The sequence below is a fragment of the Chiloscyllium plagiosum genome, chromosome 2 (genome assembly GCF_004010195.1).
Source record: "Chiloscyllium plagiosum isolate BGI_BamShark_2017 chromosome 2, ASM401019v2, whole genome shotgun sequence".
NCBI lineage: Eukaryota > Metazoa > Chordata > Chondrichthyes > Orectolobiformes > Hemiscylliidae > Chiloscyllium > Chiloscyllium plagiosum.
Genome location: NC_057711.1, coordinates 51856418 through 51878038, shown reverse-complemented (window position 1 = coordinate 51878038; position 21621 = coordinate 51856418). Strand labels below are relative to the sequence as shown.

The window sequence follows — 21621 nt, the reverse complement described above, 5'->3', positions numbered from 1 at the left end:
TAGTGGTTTGAATCTGCCGCTTCCGGTTATCAGTTCCAGATGTCCGTTGCAGTGGCACACACGCAGATGACAAGCAACATGAATTCGACTGGGACAACACCACTATTATAGGACAAGCCAAACAGAGAACAGCCAGAGAATTCCTAGAGGCATGACACTCATCCACAGATTCAATCAATAAGCACATCGACCTGGACCCAATATACCGACCACTGCAACGGACATCTGGAACTGATAACCGGAAGCGGCAGATTCAAACCACTACAAATGCCGGAGGAAAGATCACAGAAGCACTTCACAGGAGGCTCCCAAGCACTGAGGATGTCACCTAGACAGGGGATGAAACGTCTGCAACACAAATTCCCAGCTCGGCGAACAGAACCACAACAACGAGCACCCGAGCTACAAATCTTCTCATTGGCACTACTGGTTTTGCCATCATTGCCGCCACAAAATTTGAGCCTTTCTTGAAGTGGAAAAGAGAAAGCTGTCAAAAGATTAATAACAATCACTATTGTGTTTCAGTGTAATTCCTGTCTGAATCTGATTTCAGCAACCTTGCACAGGAAAGTACTATAAAATGCCACCTTGAAGAAAGCGATTTAGTTTTGACGAGTGAATTCTTGCATTTTATCATCCAATTAATATTCTAAAATTCATTAACTAGGTAGTCATAATTATTTCTATTATACCTGAGTTTTTTTTTAATAACAAGCTGATCAGTTAAGGTTTTGTAGGGTGTTTTTGACTCATTTTGTATTTTTACAGCTTATGAAAAGGCTTTAACTATTGCCCATACGGAGAATGAGAAGGCACACATAATGATTGCACTTGCAATGATTGCTTTCAAAGAGGGTAGAATAGATAATGCCAAGACTTTACTCTTCAAATGGTAAGTATCTGCAAAAAATATTATTTGTTACTTGCCATTCCAATTTTTAGTTACTTGTATGTGTCTAGTTTTGTTCTTTGTAATTTATAGACTTTGGTAATTAAAAGACCTTTGAAGTAATTTGAATCTAATGTACAAAGATTGAGTGTCTGTAAAACAAATTACATTTTTAGATAGCATGAGCTATTAGATGAGTAATTACCCACACACATTAAAAAAAACTGTGATTCCTGCGCACACAGAAAGAAAAAGTGAAATCTACCAAATAAAGTAATTCTTTGTGCTATCTGAACACCAGTAGTGAGGCAAACTTTAAAATTCTTGACTGAATTTTTAAAAAGCACCCAATTTCTCAGTGCCTTTTCAAAATTTACCATGTTCCAGGTGAAGGTGGGGCTTTACTGTAGTATTTTGCTGAAGTCTGTTGATTTTTCTGAGCTTTCTACACTTTAGAACATGAGGGAGAGAGAACAAATGTAAATGGTTTTGAAATAGGATCTGGGCATTGTTCGGAAAAGAGATCTTAGCAAGGTTGCATTTATTGCCCTGCATATTAATTGGTCTCATCGTGAATTTTGGTCGTCTTGTGAGCTTCCTGAGATCATCCATACTACAATCAAAGTATGCCACTAATTATGTAGTTTATTATGAATGCTGTGGGACTGTGTTTAATGCAGGAGTACTGATCATTCAGTTTATTTTTGTTCATTCATCAATGTGGGTGTCATTGGCTACACCAACGCTTATTACCTATCCCTAGGTGATGTTAAAAAGGTAGTGTTGAGTGGTTCCCTGAATCTCTGCAATCCATAGGTGTTGGTACACCCACAGTGCCATTGAGAAAGAACTTCCAGGATGAATGATGTTCCACAATGTCACACAGTAATAGTGAAGGGTGCTGATACAGTTCCATGTCAGGAAAGTGTGTGGCTTAGAAGGGAATTTGCAGGTGGTGGTCTTCCCAATTATCTACTGCACTTATCCTCCCAGATGGTTGTGGTCATTGGTCTGGAAGATGTTGAAGGAGCCTTGGCCAATTAGATGGTACACTGTGGTCACTGTCTATCAGTGATGGAGTAAATGAATATTTGTGTATGTGATGCCAATCAAGTAGGCTGCTTTGTCCTGGAAGATGTCAAGCATCTTATGTGGTTGGAACGGAAAACATCCTGGCAATGGGGTGGTGTTCCATCACACTCCTGACTAGTGCTTTATCGATGGTAATGCCATTGAATGTCAAGAGACAATGTTGAATTCTCTCTTGTTAGAGATGCTAATGTTACTTGCCACTTGTCACCCCAAACTAGGCATTATCTAGGTTTGCGGCATTTCGAAATGAATTGTTTCAGACTCTGAGAGTTGCAACTATTGTTGAACATTGTGCAGGTGATCAGCTGCTTCATAAAGAAAACTTTCCCTTCATCATTTGGTCAAAACAGATGATGTTCAGTGAAGGTGGCTGGGCCTATGACACTACCCTGGGCAGTTAAGGGCTCTCATGGTGCAGTATTAGTGGCCCTACCTCTGAGCCAGAGGGACTGAGTTCACAACCCACTTCTGACATAGTGGTGGAGATGAAGTTGAAAATCAGCCTTGATTAAAATGGATGGCAGAGCAGGTTCAATTTCAATTTTTTTATTTAAGTAACTCTATTATATGCTTCAACAGAGGATGGAACAAATGGTATATATGTGAGTGAACAAATACATACATTATAGTTAAAGATACATTCTTAAGGCAACATAAGCTTAATAACCTGTTCTTAGTTTTTTTTTGAACAAATAAAAATAGAGTAGAGAACTAAAACAAGTTCAGTTATTAGGAAACACAAGGTAAAACTAATGAAAATCATAGCAAAGTGACTTTCCTGACTCCATCATTTGTCCTGGAACATAGCGTTGTAGTTCTGTGAACATACCAAGCTTTGTTTCGCAATGAGAATCACAATCTCTTTTATAATGTGAATTCAAACAAGGACAAAAAGGGTGAAAATCTGAAGTACAAACCAAATAAGCTGGAAAAGCTCCTTTCAGGCAGTATCCATGAAGAGAGAAAATGTTGACGTTTTAGGGCAATGACCTTTCATTAGAATTAAAGAGAAATAGAGATTTAAGACTTTTAAAGCTATTTAAACTGTGATGACAGGTGATGGGGAAGTGTAAAATCTCAACATCCGAAAGCATTCTATGACACAACTGCGACGTTTCATTAGATGATGATTTGGAGGTGCCAGTGTTGGACTGGGGTGTACAAAGTTAAAAATTGCACAACACCAGGTTATAGTTCAACAGGTTTATTTGGAAGCACTAGCTTTCAGAGTGCTGCTGCTTCATCAGGTAGTTGGGGAGTATACTCTGAAAGCTAGTGCTTCCAAATAAACCTGTTGGGCTATAACCTGGTGTTTTGTGATTTTTTTTTTTAAAAAACTCATTAGATGATGTGCGCTTTCAATGGGATTGATAATTATTAATTGTTTTGGACAGTTTAGATTTCCACAACAGCCGCAGTATTCAATTTTACAGCATGATCACTGTTTACTAGGAACTTGCTTAATAAGCCTCAGGAAGAAAATGGCCCTGTAATCACTAGACTATCAATCCAGAAACTCAGCTAATGTCCTGGGGACCTGAGTTCAAATCCTGCCATGACAGATTGAATTCAAATTCCACAATAAAGAATCTAGATTTAAGGGTCTAATGATGATGACCATAAAGTCTTGGAGAATTGTTGGAAAAACCCATCTGGTTCACTAATGCCATTTATGGAAGGAAATCTGACATCCTTATCTGGTCAGACCCATGTGTCTCCTGACCCAATGCAATGTGGTGGACTCTTGACTGCCCTCTGAGGAATGGGCAATAAATGCTAGCCTAGCCAGAGACACCCAAATTCCATGAGTTAATTGCAGAAAAACTTTCTAGTGGAAACAATTTGCAGCCAGCAAGGAAGTGCAATCTTTAGCCTCTTCCCATTCGTTTTGACATTATTTTAAATTCTGTTCCATATAATCTCTCCCTTAGCTTCCAATGAGATCATGGCTAATTTGCTCAAAAATAAACGTCTATTTTCTTTAAAGTATCTAAATCAAAGATGCACTCCTCTCAAGACCAACCTTAGGTGTGATGCCCAGATCTGTTCACAGTATACCAGTTGTAATTGAAGGTTGGACTTTATATAGCTGTAGCTTAACTTCAAACCTCTTGCATTTTATAATGTCAGATATAAAGATTGTCATTCCATTAGTCTTTTTGATTTTTTTTTGTTAATGCTGCTCCTGTTCATGAAATTTAATGTATTTGCATGGATTGCTTCATCTTCTAGCTATTCACTATTTTGGAAGTGCACTCTGTTTCTATCCTATTCAGGTTCTAAATGAATGATTTCACATTCACCTGGATTTAAATCTCTTTGTCACAGTTTTCCTAATTCACCTATGAATGTCTTTTTGTAACCTTATGCTTCCATTTACACTACTTAGAATACTGCCTACCTTCAGCAAATCTAGAGATATGGCTTTCCTTTCCATCCCATCAATTAAATTGCTAATAAATATGGAAAGCACCTGAGGCACAAATACAGATCCCAGGTTTTTGAAAAGGAGGAATGCAAATTAGCAACCAAGATTATTCTTCCTGCCAGAATGCAACAGTTTAGTTTTTAAATTAATTGGTCAATAATGGATTTTACAATCTTATTAATGTATTCTTGTTTTGTTTAGATTAGATTAGATTAGATTACTTACAATGTGGAAACAGGCCCTTCGGCCCAACAAGTCCACACCGCCCCGCCGAAGCGCAACCCACCCATATCCCTACATTTACCCCTTACCTAACACTACGGGCAATTTAGCATGGCCAATTCACCTGACTTGCACATCTTTGTGACTGTGGGAGGAAACCGGAGCACCCGGAGGAAACCCACGCAGACACAGGGAGAATGTGCAAACTCCACACAGTCAGTCGCCTGAGTCGGGAATTGAACCCGGGTTTCTGGCGCTGTGAGGCAGCAGTGCTAACCACTGCCACCGTGTTGCACTCTTCCTCAGCATTAATTATATCCCCCAACTTTGCAAGGTGCACAGATTTTAAACTTTAAAGGTGACCAGTAGCAATAAGAGTACCACTGCCCATATTTTGTCAGGCTAAGTACTTACCCTTCACCTCTCCCAACCCTTGCAAAAATGGATTAATTGGTCATCCATCTAATTGCAGTTTTTGAACCTATATTTTGGATAGAAAATACTGTAAGATTTACTGAATTACATTGGCAGCAGTTGAAACGATTTGTTGTATATAAAATTTGACAGAGAAGGTACGAAATAAATCATCTTCTTTATTTTTTGTTTTAATTTATTTAATAATTGTGAATATATTATATATTGAAAGGTTGCCAATCTTGAATGCTTACATCATTGAATAACAAAGTTAATTTTGTTCTGTTAATTCTATTTTTTGTATAATTTGTTTAAAAGTTCCATGCTGAAGGAGCCCAGTGTAGAAAGTCTGCAGGCTTTATGTGCTCTGGGTTTGTCGAAGAAGGATACCACCCTCACTACAGCAGCACTTAATGAACTGTTCAAACATTCAGATAAAATCAACTCAACCTATGAAACCTGCCTTCTTTCTTCAGGAATGTTTTCTTTGCAAGCAAACAATTTAGCTGTGCAGAGACAAGCAGCTAAAGCTGTCCATAGGTAAGAAAAGTTGACGTAAGTCCATACTCTAATATATTAATGAGAATTTGTACTATTTGCACTATGAAGAGAATTTAAAATGAGTGTATGCTGTTCTCTTGTTCTATATGATTTATACCTTAATAACAGAATAATAGCTGTATTATTGCATCTTGGCAAAATAGAACATAGAACAACACAGCGCAAAACAGACCCTTTGGCCCTTGATGTTGCGCCAACCTGTGAACTATTCTCAGCTCATCCCCCTATACTATCCCATCGTCATCCATGTGCTTATCCAAGGATTGTTTAAATCTCCCTAATGCGGCTGAGTTAACTACATTGGCAGGTAGGGCATTCCATGCCCTTACCACTCTGAGTAAAAAACCTGCCTCTGACATCTGTCTTAAATCTGTCATCCCTCAATTTGTACTTATGCACTCTCATACAAGCTAACATCATCATCCTAGGAAAAAGATTTTCACTGTCTACCCTATCTAATCCTCTGATCATTTTGTATGTCTCTATCAAATCGCCCCTTCGCCGCCGCCTTTCCAATGAGAACAGACCCAAGTCTCTCAGCCTTTCCTCATAAGACCTTCCCTCCAGACCAGGTAACATCCTTGTAAATCTCCTCTGCACTTTTTCCAATGCTTCCACATCCTTCCCAAAGTATGGCGACCAGAACTGTACACAATATTCCAAGTGTGGCCGCACGAGCGTTTTGTATAGTTGCAGCATGATATTGCAGCTCCGGAACTCAATCCCTCTGCCAATGAAACCTCACGCCATATGCTGCCTTAACAGCACTATGAATCCGGGTGGCAGCTTTCAGGGATCTATATACATGGACTCCAAGATCCTTCTGCATATCCACACTGCCAAGAACCTTTTCATTGACCCAGTACTCTGCCTTCCTGTTATTCTTCCCAAAGTGCATCACCTCACATTTAGCTGCATTGAACTCCATTTGCCACCTCTCAGCCCAATTCTGCAGTTTATCCAGGTCCCCTTGCAACCTGTAACGTTCTTCCAAACTGTCCACTACTCCACCAATACAGGTGTTAGTCTGTGATACTGAATAAACTTAAGCTGAAGAAGAAATTTACAGTTTTTGATGATTTCCAAGGATACCACAGTAGATCCTGTCTTCAAAGCTTCAAGATCACTTTTAACTCAATTTTTGAAATTTTAAATGTCGACCGTTGTGATGCAGTCTAATTAAATGGTTGGAATTTAGTTGGAATTCAATTAATGTTCAGAACTACTCTAAAATTTTTCTTACAGCTTGACATTTAAACACTTGGTTTGAATTGCAATGATTTTTCCTTACCATTCAGAATTATATTTTCATTTGACATTCATCTTAAGTAGTATTAATAAAAAGCTAAAGTATTTGTAATGAATGATTTTAGAAAATGTATAAAGGATATAAATCAATCTGTGGTAAATGTCCAATGAGGCGAACCATCATAATATTGCAAGCTTGAATGAGTTTTGACCTCTGTTACATTATGCTATTTCAAATACAAGTATATATTGCTAATGTATTTAGTTTATTATAAAAGGAGTTTAATTATCACTCTGGCAGGACATGGTATTATGCAATTTTTAAACACTGAAGACATTTGATTAAGTAAAGTTCTTTTTCCACACTGATTAATAATCACTCAGTAAATGTTTTGCCAAAGAAAATTGAAAGGACAGTTGTATAATGAACAGGTGATTTATGAGTCAAGACCAAATTTAGGGACATAGCAAGAATTTGAGTGAAATTGTACATTACAGAAAACACCTGTATAGACTTAGCAGCCTAAATACCTGTACTACAAAACAATTGAAAATGGCTAGAAATGAATGCAAAGGTCTACTGAAGCTTAAGTGCAGTGACTACATGCAATTTTGTATGATCAATTTATGATTATGATTATTCACAAACCATCCTTTCCCAAAGCTGAAATGTGGGAGACATGTGAAATTACAAGGAAATGAAATGGGGTCTTCAGGAAAGTGATGAAGCCCTGCCAGCATCTGACTGTCTGTTCACTGGCTGTAGTAGTAATAGTGCTAATAAGTTGAAAGGACTGTTTGCGATCGATGCAACCTTTTATATCGAGCATTTTGGAATGGTTGGGAAAAGGTGGGAACAGATGAGATCCTTCTGCTGACAGTTGTTACCTTTAGCATTGAGTGGAATTTAATCCAGCCTACTGCACCAGGAAGCATGGCAGTTGAACCCATTTAATTGTGGGAGAGGCAATATATCTGTCTTCAGTAATGGATAAATCCCTACAGTTATGTCAAAGGTGGAAAGGGCATCATACAGGAAACTCTCCCACTCATGGCATATGTTCATCAGATTTATTAAAGAGATAATTAACACCAATTAAGCTGATCCTGCTGTGATTTAGTGATGGCTCAGGGGATTAATACACAATTTTTCCATGTTGCCTGAAGACCTCCCAGTAAACTATATCAAATTTGTCAGCACTAATTTAGAGTGTTTTGTGTGGTGAGGTAACATTGTCAAGCACTTTGTGCCCATTTGAGATCCTTGCATAGGGATGGAGGCACTGCTGCTGAAAATCAATCCCCAACCTTGCCTCTGATCCTGCTGTTGTACACCTGTGTCTAAGTACCCAGTGGTGATCCCTGGAGAAGGACCTGGAGCACAAGTGGCACCAGCACTACTGCTATGGCACTTCATCTCCAATGAATGGTCTCTGCTTGACCAGCAGCTCTCTGAACAGGTAGGATTTCTGCCACCATCATCCTAAATCTGAGGAAAGATTCAATCCTGGCAATTTGAACCAACGTGGCTTTCCCACAGTTTCCCCAAGCACTAGGCAGAAAACAATCAGGAACACTGTCTCTGCTACACTTCCATGCAACTGATTTTGCACTGCATTAAATCTGGTCTTTGCTTAGCTAAACTTATGATGATTGTTTTCTTTAGCTATTATTGTTGGTGGTACATTCGTGTAATATATCTTCTATGATCTACGTATGAGCTTTATTTTACCTACTTCATGCTCTGATAAGTAGTCTTAATTTTAAATTGTATGGATTCACTCCTTTTAAAGAATATGTATTTATAAATATTGGTCCATTGGTGCAGCTTGTAGATTTTAGTGTCATAACATCTGCATTCTTCACGGAAAGCATATTTATATTTAAGTTCAAAAACTATAAATAATATATCCGTTTAAACTTTACTTTTCAGCAATCCAGCTGATCCTGCCCTTTGGACATTATTATCCAGACTTGTTCCACAACATACTCCCCATATGGCAGAAGTAGGTTTTTTTTTGCTTAAAATTCTATTGTCAGAGGATCTTTTTTCTGCAATATTTTCTTACAAGAGAGTTTCTTGTGGTTTTATATGTGTCCCAGCTGTTTATGGTGAGAAAAATGTAATGCTTCAGGTAAATTATTTAGGAGTCACGAGGAACTTTAGCATTGTTTCTGCCAGGTGATGGTAACAAACTAGTAAGGCAGTGTGAAAGAATATGGTTTGAATGGACAGGAACAACGTTAAGGATTTTTGCTTTTGTGAGGGAGGCCATAAGATCATAAATCATAGAAGTAGGCAATTTGATAATCCTTAATTCTGTTTCCTGTGTCCTCATAACTCTTGATTCCTTATTGTTTAAAAATCTGTCTTTCGACCTTGAAATTATTTAGCAACCCAGTCTTAACAGCACTCTGCAATAAAGGTTTCACAGATTGGCTACTCTTGGAGGAAAAGAAAAATTCCTTCATATCTATTTTAAATGAATGACCTTTTATTCTGAGATTATGTCCTCTGCTGTGAGACTCTTCCACAACTTCTCTACCTTGTCAAGCTTCCTAAGAACCTTTTGTACGTTTCAACAATGTCTCCTCTCAAACTCCAGTCAGTACAAGCTCAACTTCTCTTTAGAAAACCCCTTCATATCTTGAACTAAATTAATGAACCTTCACTGGACTGCCTCAAATTTCAATATATATTTCCTTAGATGAGGAGACTAAACTGTTCACAGGTTTGCAGGCTTCAAGCCAATCAAGTCCCACTCAGGCATTTAACTGGCACATGTTGAGTCTTTCCCACTATTTAAGACTCCAGTGACAAAAACTCAGCTTCCCAGAAGCTGCTAGCCAATCAAATGCAGCAACTCTCCAATGGAGAACAGTGGCTAGCTACCAGTGGTCAGGGGATTTTGCCAGGGATTGTTGGTAGATCCCTAGATTGTAAGTGTTGGAAACTGCAACATTTTGTCTACTTATTCAGAGTTTGGATTATTCTGATATGATCTGCAATATTTGCTGTTATAGTAGTGAAATAATAGATACACGAAACAAATATTACAGTACCATATGTACATTTGTTGCCTTGAGTATTTCCCTACAACATTCATAGTCTTAAATGTAACTGAAGTTTCCTAACCAGCAAGTTCCATTCCAAACCACTCACCATCCTGACTTGGAAATATATTTCCATTTCCTCTGTGTTATTGGGTCAAAATCCTGGAATTCCCTCTCCAGTGGTATTATAGGTCTGCCTACAGTACATGGTCTGGCAGCAATTCTAGATGCCAGTTCATCATCACCTTCTCAGAAGCAACTAAGGATGGGCAATATGCTTGCCAGCCAGTGATGCCCCCTTCCTATGAGTGATTACTTATTTTGGAAAAAAAGCCCAACATATACATCTTGCTGTTCACAAACACAGAAGTATCCCACAGTAACCATGCTAATCTGGTCATCACTGGAAAATTCTAATAAGTTTGTCATTTCTTGTTATGTCAGCTAATCATAGTAAAGCCTACATGGTCTGTGAAGAAGTACAGTCCACAACCCAGATAATGACGCCCAATTTTATGCAGGTAATAGGCATGAACTGTAGGTTTTCTTGTACTCCTACAAATGCCCACAGACTAGAACTTTGGTTGTTAGTTTATGAGGTATAAAAAGTATTTTTAAATCGACTTGGTCAGGCATCTTATGCACCTCCAGAGCAAAAAGGTCTTTAACCTGGACCTTCTGTCAGACAGACAAAAAGGGAAAAGAGATGGGTTAGCATTGTTATTAAAGGTCAAATGTCTATACTAGCGAAGATTTAAATATTGGTGTAGAAAATCATGTGTAATCTGTACAGGTGAGGGTCAGATGGCACAGAAAATGTTGGGGATGATCTGTAGGCCTGAAGTAGTGGAGATGTAGAAATCAGGTTTAGGGTATAACTGTAATCATTGGTAACTTTAATTTACATATAGATTGGACAAACATGCTAACAGTAGTATTGTGGAGGAGTGCGTTAGTGAGCATTGTAGCAAAAGAGGACAAAGTTTCATCAAGGTGTGGAAATAGACCATGACAGTAAAGTTGCAGAGAATGTAGAAACTGACTGTAAAAGCTTCTATCAGTATGTGAAGAAGAAAAATGAAATGAATGAAAACAAATGTAGGTCCTTTACCACCAAATGGGTCGCACGGTGGCTCTGGTTAAGTCATAGCGCCAGGGACCCAGTTCAATTCCAGCCTTCCCACAGTTCAAAGATGTGCAGGCTAAATGGACTAGCCATGGTAAATTTCCCTGTGGTGTCTATGGATGTATGGGTGAAGCGGATTAGCCATGGGAAAATTAAAGTTATGGAGATTACGTGCGGTGCTGGGTTTAGTTTGGGATGCTTTTCGGAGAATCGGTGCAGTCAGAATGGGCCAAATGACCCCTTTCTGCACTGTAGGGATTTTAGATTCTATGATTTGACAATCAGGAACGAGGAAAAATTATTATGGAAACAAAGAAATAGCAGATAATTGAACTCACACTTTGATTCTATCATCACACCAGAGGGCAGAAATAACATTCTCGAAATGGTAGGAAAGACGAGGTCTAATGAGAGGTAGGACACTTCCACGATTGTACTAGGAAGTGTATACTTGTAATTTGCCATTTCATACATAAACACTTATAAAAGTGTCTAAGTTTGGCTCTGGTCTGTTGGCTTTCTGGACTATAATACCCACGTGATGGGGAGAATGCGGGTAAGTGGAGTTGAAATGCCCATCAGCCATGATTGAATGGCGGAGTGGACTCGATGGGCTGAATGGCCTTACTTCCGCTCCTATGTCTTATGGTCTTATGACCACAGGCAGAAATGCTCCTTATTTTAGGAGCCAACCTACTTCACCAATACTAAGTTTGTCTTAGGAGTTATGACCATACTTTATGAACAAATGCAAATTAGTTCATTAAGATGTAAAGCTATTGGTACAAAACAGCTGTCTGAATTGAACAACTAAACACTTTTGTGTTATGTTGTTTTACCTTTTAGTGTACTGATGATCAGAAACTGTAGCTTGATCTTCTCAAACATTTTCCTTTCTCTGTAGGGTGGAGTAGTTGCTGGCAATATTGCAGAGATTTTAAGTTCCCATCAGACAAAGGTAAATCCAAACAAAACCAGTACTTTTTTGTTGTTGTTTTTCAAACTAGCATCACAAATTTCAAATCTTGTATAAAAGCCTTGTACTTTACAAATATCTTAACATCTTCATGGTTTTTAATTATTACCTTTTTTCCCTCTTTTCTAGAATGCACTTTTGTTCAGTGCTGCAAATCAGTTGGCAGCTGGTAAAGGTACAGCAGCCAATGAACAAAATAATGCATTAAAAACTATTCAAAAGGCAGTCCATCTGTATCCAGGTAAGAATACCAGTCTGTTTCAAAGTAAAACAAATATAATGATCCCATCCTTCCCCCACTCAACTCCAGTGTCTGTTTAAAATAATACTACTGTTGGTGCCCTTTTTGTTTTCTGCGAACAACTTAGGCTCATGGGTTCACACTGGATTCACCTTTTATTGACATTTAGTTTCATCAAGGTGGGGAAATAGACCATGACAGTGAAGTTGCAGGGAATGTAGAAACTGACTACAAAAGCTTCTACAAATATGTGAAGAGGAACATTGGAAAGCAATTTTGTAAATCCAGTATGTACATAACAAACTTGAAATCAAAAATGTTGCAAAATTGGTACTATTACTGCCAAATTCAGGGTATCTCAAACTCTCCAAAAGTGTTGTGGATAATCCAACAATGTCCTATCCTTGATTGTGATATCAGTAGATTTTAACGCTTTGCACTGGTTATCATCTGCTTGATAAATCTGTTATTAAATATATGTTACATGTAATGTGACACCAGTTGTCTAAAAGTTTCTTGTGTCTGTTGATGAACGAGCACACTGCAGCAAGCTATGTTGGAATGGAGTCAGCTGAGGCAACAGGTTATCGCATCAGCTAACAAGAGCATCACAGCATTGTATAGAATAGAAACAGTACATTCAGCATATGTTGGTGATGATTGTGTATAAATGGCAATCCTAAACACTTATACCTGTTCTGTTTCCTATAGACCACTTCAATCATCTGTTTGTCAGTGTTTCCTCTCCTTCAGTCACTTGTATTGGTAATATATCAGCTTCTTTCAAATTACCATATCCACCTGAGCCTCTGCTCTCATGATTTGTGAACCTGATCCCCAAATCCTCCACCAAAACAGTTTCTATAAATCTGCAATAAAATCTGAAAATATAAAATAAATCTGAAAAGTTGGAAATCTGATCTGGAAGCATATTAATACTTAATGTTTCAAATTATTGCTTCAGGTTGATGTCCTTTCATAAGTACGATGACCTTTCATTAAAACCTTTCTGAAAACAGAGATTTGGCTCAAGGAAGGGTAGGACTGAATGCATATACCTGGGTATGAGGTGTTCAAAAAAGACAAGAAAGGAGGTATGTGGTAGTATTGGTTAAGGAGAGCATTGGAGTGCTTGAGAAAGACAATGTCCCAGAGGGTTCAAGGACAAACATCAATTTAGCTAGAGCCAAAAAGGATGCAATTAAATTGTTTCATACAGTTTGTAGATTAGTGGGAAGCATGTAGAGACATCTGTATGGAAATTACAGAGCTGCAAACATTTATAAAATGGTTACAATGGGGACTTTAGCTGTAGACTGACTGTAGCATGTAGACTAGGACAGTGATAACATAAAGCATGGACTGGGGGAAATGTCCCTAGATTATGTTAAGAAAACTTTTTGATTGCAGTACGTGACAAGTTCAATAGACTAACTAGACTCTGGTGGGGAGTTCTGAGGAAAGGTCACTCAACCCAAAACAGTAACTCTGATTTCCGTCTACAGATGCTGCCAGACCTACTGAGCTTTTCCAGCAATTTCTGTTTTTGTTTTAGATTCCCTGATGGGACCTGGCTCAAAGAATTGTAATGGGCGAAGTCAATCAGTTGTCAGTGCAGGAACTTGACCATGTCATTGGTGAATACAACTAATCATAAATATCTTTGTGAAGCAGAAGCAATCACAGGTGGCCATAATTCACAAAGACAATTCAGTACTAGGCAGCACAAAAGCATAACATTGATTTCCTCTCGCTTTGAATTCGTTAAATATTTGCCAACATGTTTTTGTACATAATGCTGTGTTTTGTGGGTTACGTGGGGAGGTAAGGTTTCAATAATGCTTTTGCACTTCGTTCCTTCCTGCATTTGCAAAACATGGCTTCTGATGCATACATGAGAATAAGGTTCAACATGTCAAAGGTCCATATACAGACATTCCATGGTCCTCCTTGTTGGGGTCCCCATCTCTCAGTATATGTAGCTATGCTACACTGTGTTTGATGTGAATACTGACTGCTCACATTACAAAGGACATTGGCATCATGACAAATGGATTGAACCATAGCAATTATTGTTACGATAACCATGGTGTAATGAAGATGCAGATACATTGAGGAACAAATATATTAGCAAGCTCAGGTACAGCAGCAACCTTTTTGGTAGCATTTTGAAAAATATTTTCTCATGGAACGTGGACATTGCTGACTGGGTCAGCATTTCTTGCCCACTCTTAAGTGGCTTGAGAAGATTGGTGGTGAGCTGCCTTTGTGACCTGCTACAGTTGATGTGCTGTAGCTAGATTCTCAATGCTGCCAAACAGTCTCTGTGTAAAGTTGTAGCTGATAGTCCCTTCATGATGCAAAGTAGGTACTGAAGGCATACAGAATCCATCATTCTCAATGCTGTTCTCTCAAGATGAATGAGACGCAATGCCATTACAGAACTGTCATCTACTGGAGCAAGACTTGCAACCTGAAAGGGTGATGATTATCCTATCCCTTGGGAGTCAAGACGTCAGCTGTGATAAACTTTTTTGTGCATCTGACTTCTTCTCGGGCAGTAGGTTTTACAAGTATAGCTGGCTAATCCCAGGTCTAGTGTGCTCTTGACTCAGCTGTGGAGAATGCTCTTCATAACAAGGTTAACTTCATTGTTAGAAAAGGGTTACATTCCATCTATGTACATGTCATCTGTGATCATTAGACATACTTGAAGTCTGCGCCAGTTGCTCTGGAAGTCGCCATGATGGCTATATCATTATGATCTCTCTCGTTCTTGTTTCAAGGTCCAGATGGTTACTAGAAGACCAGAACTACTCTCTGGAACTGTGACTAATGACTTCTGTTACACAGCCCCCAGACTGAGGCTGAGCCTAGATATATTGCAGTCCATTCTCCACCAACGCCATTATAGAGCAGATGATAGCACTCTTGAAGACTTGATTCTGATGCTTGGTTTTCTCTGGAGGTGTCCTTGCTATTCGGTGCAGAATGTGCTGTGTATTCCTTGCATACTTTTTGCACAACTGGAATGGGCAAAGAAGAGATGTGATGAACGCTGAAGAGCTGGGAGAGGGGCAATAGCTTTGAGGAGCAAAATGAGGAAATTGAGTAGAAGGAACATCATCTTTAGAATGATAGAACAGAAGCAAATGTAGACTTGTTGTTTTCTTCATATTTTCTGTTGTTGAATTAAAATTAACGCTTTCAACTGTTTGAAGGCTTTCTGACATGTGATTTCTCTCATTAAACAATGACAAGCTGTTAAGCTGCACTAAGCACATGAGGGAAAGAGTAGCATTTCCTCAAAGAACATTTTACGTGGTATCGTGCTAAGGATAGTTGTAGTTATAATGACCATTGATCTCACAGGTGCTAATATAAAGTAGCAATACATTTGTAAATGTGAGCTTCTATTTACAATGAAATGTCATCCATACCACCTATGTGCCTTAAGCTGTTATTTCTAATTTCCCTCCTGTTATACATAACATAAAGGGGTTATTTGTGGCTGGCAGCAACTGACCTGGTGCATGGTTGGGCTTTAAATCTTGCACCAGTGGCAGAAATCTCAATGTTCAGGCAGTGGCAAGTACTTCAACTGCTGGTGAGCCAGTGATAGTACAATTGTGGATAGATGCATACTTAATGAGTTAAGCAGTAGGGAGTTGTAGGAGAACTTCTGAGAAGTCATCGAGAGAAACCTTCCAACACTCCGGAATTAACATTTAGCTAAATTTTACAAACATTTGGCTGAATGTTTATCTATTTAAAATTCAGAAATGGGCAGGTATCTGAACCAGGCTTGCTAACATTTCTAGGAGAAAGTGAGGATGGAGATCAGAGTCAAAGAGTCTTCAGAATTCTGATGAAGAGCTTATGCTCAAAACATCGACTCTCCTGCTCCCCGGATGCTGCCTGACCGGCTGTGCTTTTCCAGCACCACACTCTTTGACTCTTGCTAACATTACTGTATGTAATTGCCTTCATGTTCTTGCTTTGCACAGCTCAAATAGTGTCCTTAGCCATCAGGGCGCAATATGAATATCAATAACAATGGCCAAATATCTGCTAATAAGGCTAATGGCATCTAACACACCAAGTGAAAACTGAACTGGTGAAGTTTCTGTCCACCGCTGTTTCAAAAAAAAAGTTGGTTTAACATTTTGGCTGCTAAGCTCAAAAATCTATCTTTTGCAACCTTTCGGTGTAATATTAAGTAAAATTGGTACTAAACTCCATTCTTATGAAACAGTCATCCTGCTATATTGGTAAACCAACCACGATTGACCAGTCATTCTTCTATATTGTAAATGTATAATGTAGCATGAAAAAATAATACTTGCTGCTGCTTTGTATTTACTATGTCTTAAGTAGTTGTGTTTATATATGGACTTTTGTTGTGCAGATGATCCTGCTGTTTGGGCCAGTTTAATGGCAGCCTGTCACATGGAAAATACATTATCACATTTAGAAAATACAAAACCAAAACATACTACATTAGAAGAGATCTTTGTCACAACAATCACTACCAAAGGTAAGTGATTCATTTTCCAACTTTCATTTACTTAGTCGGATGCATTTAAAGATTCGTCTGTATTCTTTCTTAGATATTTCCTATGAACCTGTTCAGAGTTGGTATTCCACACCTCTGCAACATGTAGGACTTGTACCCAGATGTTCTGACCCAGAGTTAGGGAGACAACCACTGTACCAAAAGAGCTCTTTTTAATGTTCCATAGTTCAGATGCTGGGATGTAGTATATTATCAATACTCTTTCGGATGTATTTTCTAATCATCTGTTCACAAATGTTATTGTACACCTCTGCAGTATGTGGGACCTGATCCCAGGCCTCCTGGTTGACAGGCAAGCACACTATCACTTTGTGACAAGCGACTGTATAGTGCTATATAGCTATTTTTAATTAACCTGTCCAGATCTGCTAAGACACGTCTCTGGAGCAAATGAGGCTTGAAGTTGGGTCTTCTGGTTCAGAGGTAGGGACACTACTACTGTGCCAGAAGTGTCCTAAAGCTTACTACATCTGGTGTTCTCAGGCAGTCTCCTATCCAAGTACTAACTAGGCCTTAACTTCCATAATCAGGTGAAATCTGGTATTTTCAGACTAGTATGGCCATAGGATATAGTGCTGCATATCTTAAATTAACTTCTTTTTCTAATCAACCTATTCAGACAATTTATTACACACCTCGAGAGTAAGTGGAACTTGAACCTGGCCTCCTAGTCAAGCAACAGGGACACTATCACTGTGCCACAAGAGGGGCCCCAAAAAGCACAGTGACGAGTGGAATTTGAAGTATCGTTCTTGCAATTTGAATAAACATCTTCTGATAAATGTACGTCAGTAGAACAAGCTGACATTAAGAGACTGTCAAGGCCGGGGTTTGAAATCTGGAGCCTCAGATTAGAAGTCTGATAGCCTACTGACTAAACTGCCCAGGCCCATAGTGCTACATATGTACTTTTGCTAATCAACCTGTTCAGAAATGTAATTACACACCTTTGGAGCAGGTGGGATTTGAACCTGGGCGTCGTGGTCCAGCAATAGGGACACTAATGCAGCGCCATAGTGTGAGCAGAGATTGGAACATCTATGCTAAACTTAAATGAGGGCAAAGCTATCTGAAGTGGATGGGAAAGAAACTTAGTAGCAAAAGCAACTAAGAAAAGTTGGTAGACGTTTAAGAAAATTGTTCATGACTGACAGCAAAACATAGCCCAGTGAGAAAAGGAATTCTAGGAAGGAGGTAAACTAACCATGAATTTGAGGCTGGCAAAAATTGAAAATAAAATACAATGTGGCCAAGACTGTATTGGATGATTAGGAAAGCTTTTTTTGAAAACTAACAAAAGATGACCAAAATAAATAGAGCACAAAGATAAACTTTGACAGTAAACTTGCATGAAAAATTAAGTCAGGCAGCAAGAAATACTTTAAATATGTAAAAAGGTGGAGAAAAGCAAAAGTTAACTTAGGTCCCTTAGAGAGTGAGGCAGGGGAAATAATGGTGAACCAGGAAATGGCAAGGGAATTGAATAAATACTTCCCATCCGTCTTCGTAGAAGATACAAATAACATTCCAAAGTTACTAAGTAATTAAAGAGGAAAGGAATTAGGAAAAAAGTATTAGAGAAACTAATGAGGCTAAAGACCCATAAACCCCCAGGACCTAATGGGATGCATTCTCGAATATTAAAAGAAGGGTCAACAGTGTGGGTCAGTGGTCAGCACTGCTGCCCCACAGCACCAGGGACCCGGATTCGATTCAAGCCTTGTATGTGTGGAGTTTGCATGTTCTTCCACTGTCTGCCTGGATTTTCACTGGGTGCTCCAGTTTCCACCCACAGTCCAAAGTTCTCCAAGTTAGGTGGATTAGCCATGGGGAATGTGGGTTTATGGAAATAGGACAGGGACCAAGGTCTGAGCAGGATGATCTTCTGAGGGTCAGTGCAGACTCAATAGCTCAAATGCCTTCTTTCCACACTGTGTAGGAATTCTCTGAATCTATGTAGCTACAGAGATAGTGGGTGCACCGGTAGAAATCCTTAGATACTGAAAAAGTCTCAGAGGATTGGAAAACTGCCTGTATAACACCTTTGTATAAAAATAGAAGGAGACAAAAAAAGAAGGTAACTATCAGCCAGTTAGCTTCAGGTCTGTAACTGGGAAAGTGCCAGAGTTTCCCAGAGAGGATCTGATAGTAGAGCATTTAGAAATATGTACGATTATTGAGCAGAATCAGGATGTCTTCATGAAGCAAATGCATGCAAATTCTTTTGAGCAGGAACGAAGCAGGATATATAAAAGGGAAATTGATAAGGTACGATGCACATTAGGCTACTTAAGAAGATAAATGCTCCACTTGTTGGATATAATATATTAGCATGGAAAAGAATTAACTAACTATTACACAGAATTTGGATAAGGGGGGCACTTTTAGCACCCCAGCGTATTGATACTGCAGAGATCAGTGCCACATTTACTTGCTATAGACATTTCTGATTTGGAAGACATAAATGAATGTACTGTATCCAAGTTTCTGGATGACACAAAAATGGGTGGAAAGGCAAGTGATGAGGATGACCATAAGAAATGACTGAAGGATATAGACAGGTTTAGCAAATAGGCAAAAACTTGCCAAATGGAATATAATGTGGGAATATGTGACTTTGCAGATTTTAGTAGAAAGAGTAGAGTGAATATTAGTTAGAAAGCTACAGCACAGAGGAATTTGAGAGTTCTTGTGCATAAATCACAAATAGCTAGCATCCAAGTTCAGGTAACAAGGATATAAAATGGAATGTTTCTATTCACTTCTAAGGAAATAAAGTATAGAAGTAGGGAGATTTTGCTAAAACTATTCAGACTACAACTGCAATACTGTGAATAGTTTTGGGTCCCTTATCAAAGGAAAGGTATACTGGTGTTAGAGGCAGTCCACAAAATTTTCACAAGGCTGATCCTGGGTATCGAGGGACCATCTTATGAAAGGAGGTTGAATAAGTTGGGTCTGTACTCATTAGAGTTCAAAAGAATGCAAAATGACCTTACTTAAACTTAATAGGTTCTTAAGGGATTGATAGGGTAGATGGAGAAAAGTAGTTTTCTTTTGTCGGAGGACCAGAGGCCATAATCTCAGAATTATGGATCACCTATTTAGGATTAAGATAAGGAATTTCTTCTGACAGTTGTGAATTCCATGCAGTTCTTTGCCCCACAAGCCTGTTGAAGCTTGTCATAAAGTACATTTAAGGGTGAGAACTAACTTTTCAATCAGAAAGGGAATCAAGGGTTTGAAGAAAAGGTAGGAAATTGGATATGAGGATTATCAAATCATCCATAATCTCATTGGATAATGGAGCAAACTTGGTAGCTGAATGGACTTCTGGTCTTCAACCCAATTTATTAGTAAATTGCTTGCTTGACCATCGTGTCATTATTTACCCCTGCTGTTACCTCACACTGTTTCTTGAAACATTATTCATACTTTTATAACCTTACTTATGATTTGATTTATCCAGGTCAATCTATGACGACTTCCCACTGTGCCAGCTAGTCAGAACGTATATAATAAATATTTTCAGTTGTCTTACATTTGCCTGTTACATCTGTGTTATTGCTTGCTTCTGTGCTGTTTTTTCAGGGAGTAGTGTACTCTTGAGTTATATAATTTTAACATTTGTGTTATCCTATAGTTGAAGCAGAGAAGACCATGCCAACTCCTTATCTTCAATCCATAGAGAACTGGTCTCTGCAACAGGCTGCAGCTGGATTAAAAGAAGAGGGCAGGCACTCTGAAGCTGAAGCCTTTTGCACTAAAGTACTGTCTGAATCAAAAAGCAGTTTTATTTATGCAATTATTTATTTATACAGTTTATTTTATTATCTGCAATGTGATTGATGATATTAATAATCTTAGACCAAAGAGGCCAAAAAGTTCTTATACAATACATTTTTTATTAAAACACGTAAAATTTCTTATAACTATATGCAGTTTCAGATCTAGAAACTTCATATGTCCTAACATATATTAAGTATATTTTTTATATCTCTATAATATGCTAATGACATTGTTTTATGATTTGGTGTAACAACAATAACTTGGATGCATTTTAATGTTGGTACTGTGGTGTATCATAGAATTCGGGAACTGTATGCACCTATGCCACAAGCACTTTCTTTACTGTCTCACCTTCATTATTTAGGTTCTGAAGAGGCACCCAGACCATCCCACGGTGTTCCTGTTGCTGAGACAGGTTCAATGTGAACAGCTGTTACTTTCACAGCAACGGCTTCCAGATCCAGTTTTAGAAGAACTGAAAAAGACAGTGATGTCAAACTTCACCTCGGTGACAGCATGGCATGTAAGTTTTATTTGTGCTTGTCTTCCTGTAGTAGCTTTTTTTAAGTTTGACTTGTGATTTAGGCTGTCCAAGCACTAGGTTTCATGTCAATAATTTTAACAATACTTACATTTTTATGATTTGGAGATGCCGGTGTTGGACTGGGGTGTACAAAGTTAAAAATCACACAACACCAGGTTATAGCCCAACAGGTTTAATTGGATGCACACTAGCTTTCGGAGCATCGCTCCTTCATCAGGTGGTAGTGGAGGGCTCAATCCTAACACACAGAATTTATAGCAAAAATTTGTGTTCTCTGTCTATGCCATGATATTTAGCTTGATTCTAATCAAAAAAGGTGAAATAACGGAGTTTTACATGAATTCATGCAGTTTTTGAGCAAAGTACAATGTAACCCTGCAAGTACAAATTCACCCCACAAAATATATGTTTGCATGTGGGTCTTTGTCTGTGTGTGTCTCTGTCTGTCTGGGTTGGGGGTT

The 21621-nt window shown here is 38.6% G+C and overlaps 2 protein-coding genes across 3 annotated transcripts in view; one reads left to right on the top strand and one right to left on the bottom strand.

The window, feature by feature from the left end:
* fam81b (family with sequence similarity 81 member B) overlaps window positions 1-21621 on the bottom strand; it is a 105071-nt gene that overhangs the window by 29018 nt on the left and 54432 nt on the right. The window lies entirely within an intron of this gene.
* ttc37 (tetratricopeptide repeat domain 37) overlaps window positions 1-21621 on the top strand; it is a 117666-nt gene that overhangs the window by 82903 nt on the left and 13142 nt on the right. For both annotated transcript variants that reach the window (XM_043709515.1, XM_043709524.1), the window contains exons 30-37: window positions 769-892; window positions 5364-5585; window positions 8788-8860; window positions 11939-11992; window positions 12140-12251; window positions 16660-16788; window positions 20471-20595; window positions 20981-21139. In XM_043709515.1, coding sequence (XP_043565450.1) covers window positions 769-892; window positions 5364-5585; window positions 8788-8860; window positions 11939-11992; window positions 12140-12251; window positions 16660-16788; window positions 20471-20595; window positions 20981-21139 — 998 coding nt within the window. The remainder of the gene's footprint in view (window positions 1-768; window positions 893-5363; window positions 5586-8787; window positions 8861-11938; window positions 11993-12139; window positions 12252-16659; window positions 16789-20470; window positions 20596-20980; window positions 21140-21621) is intronic.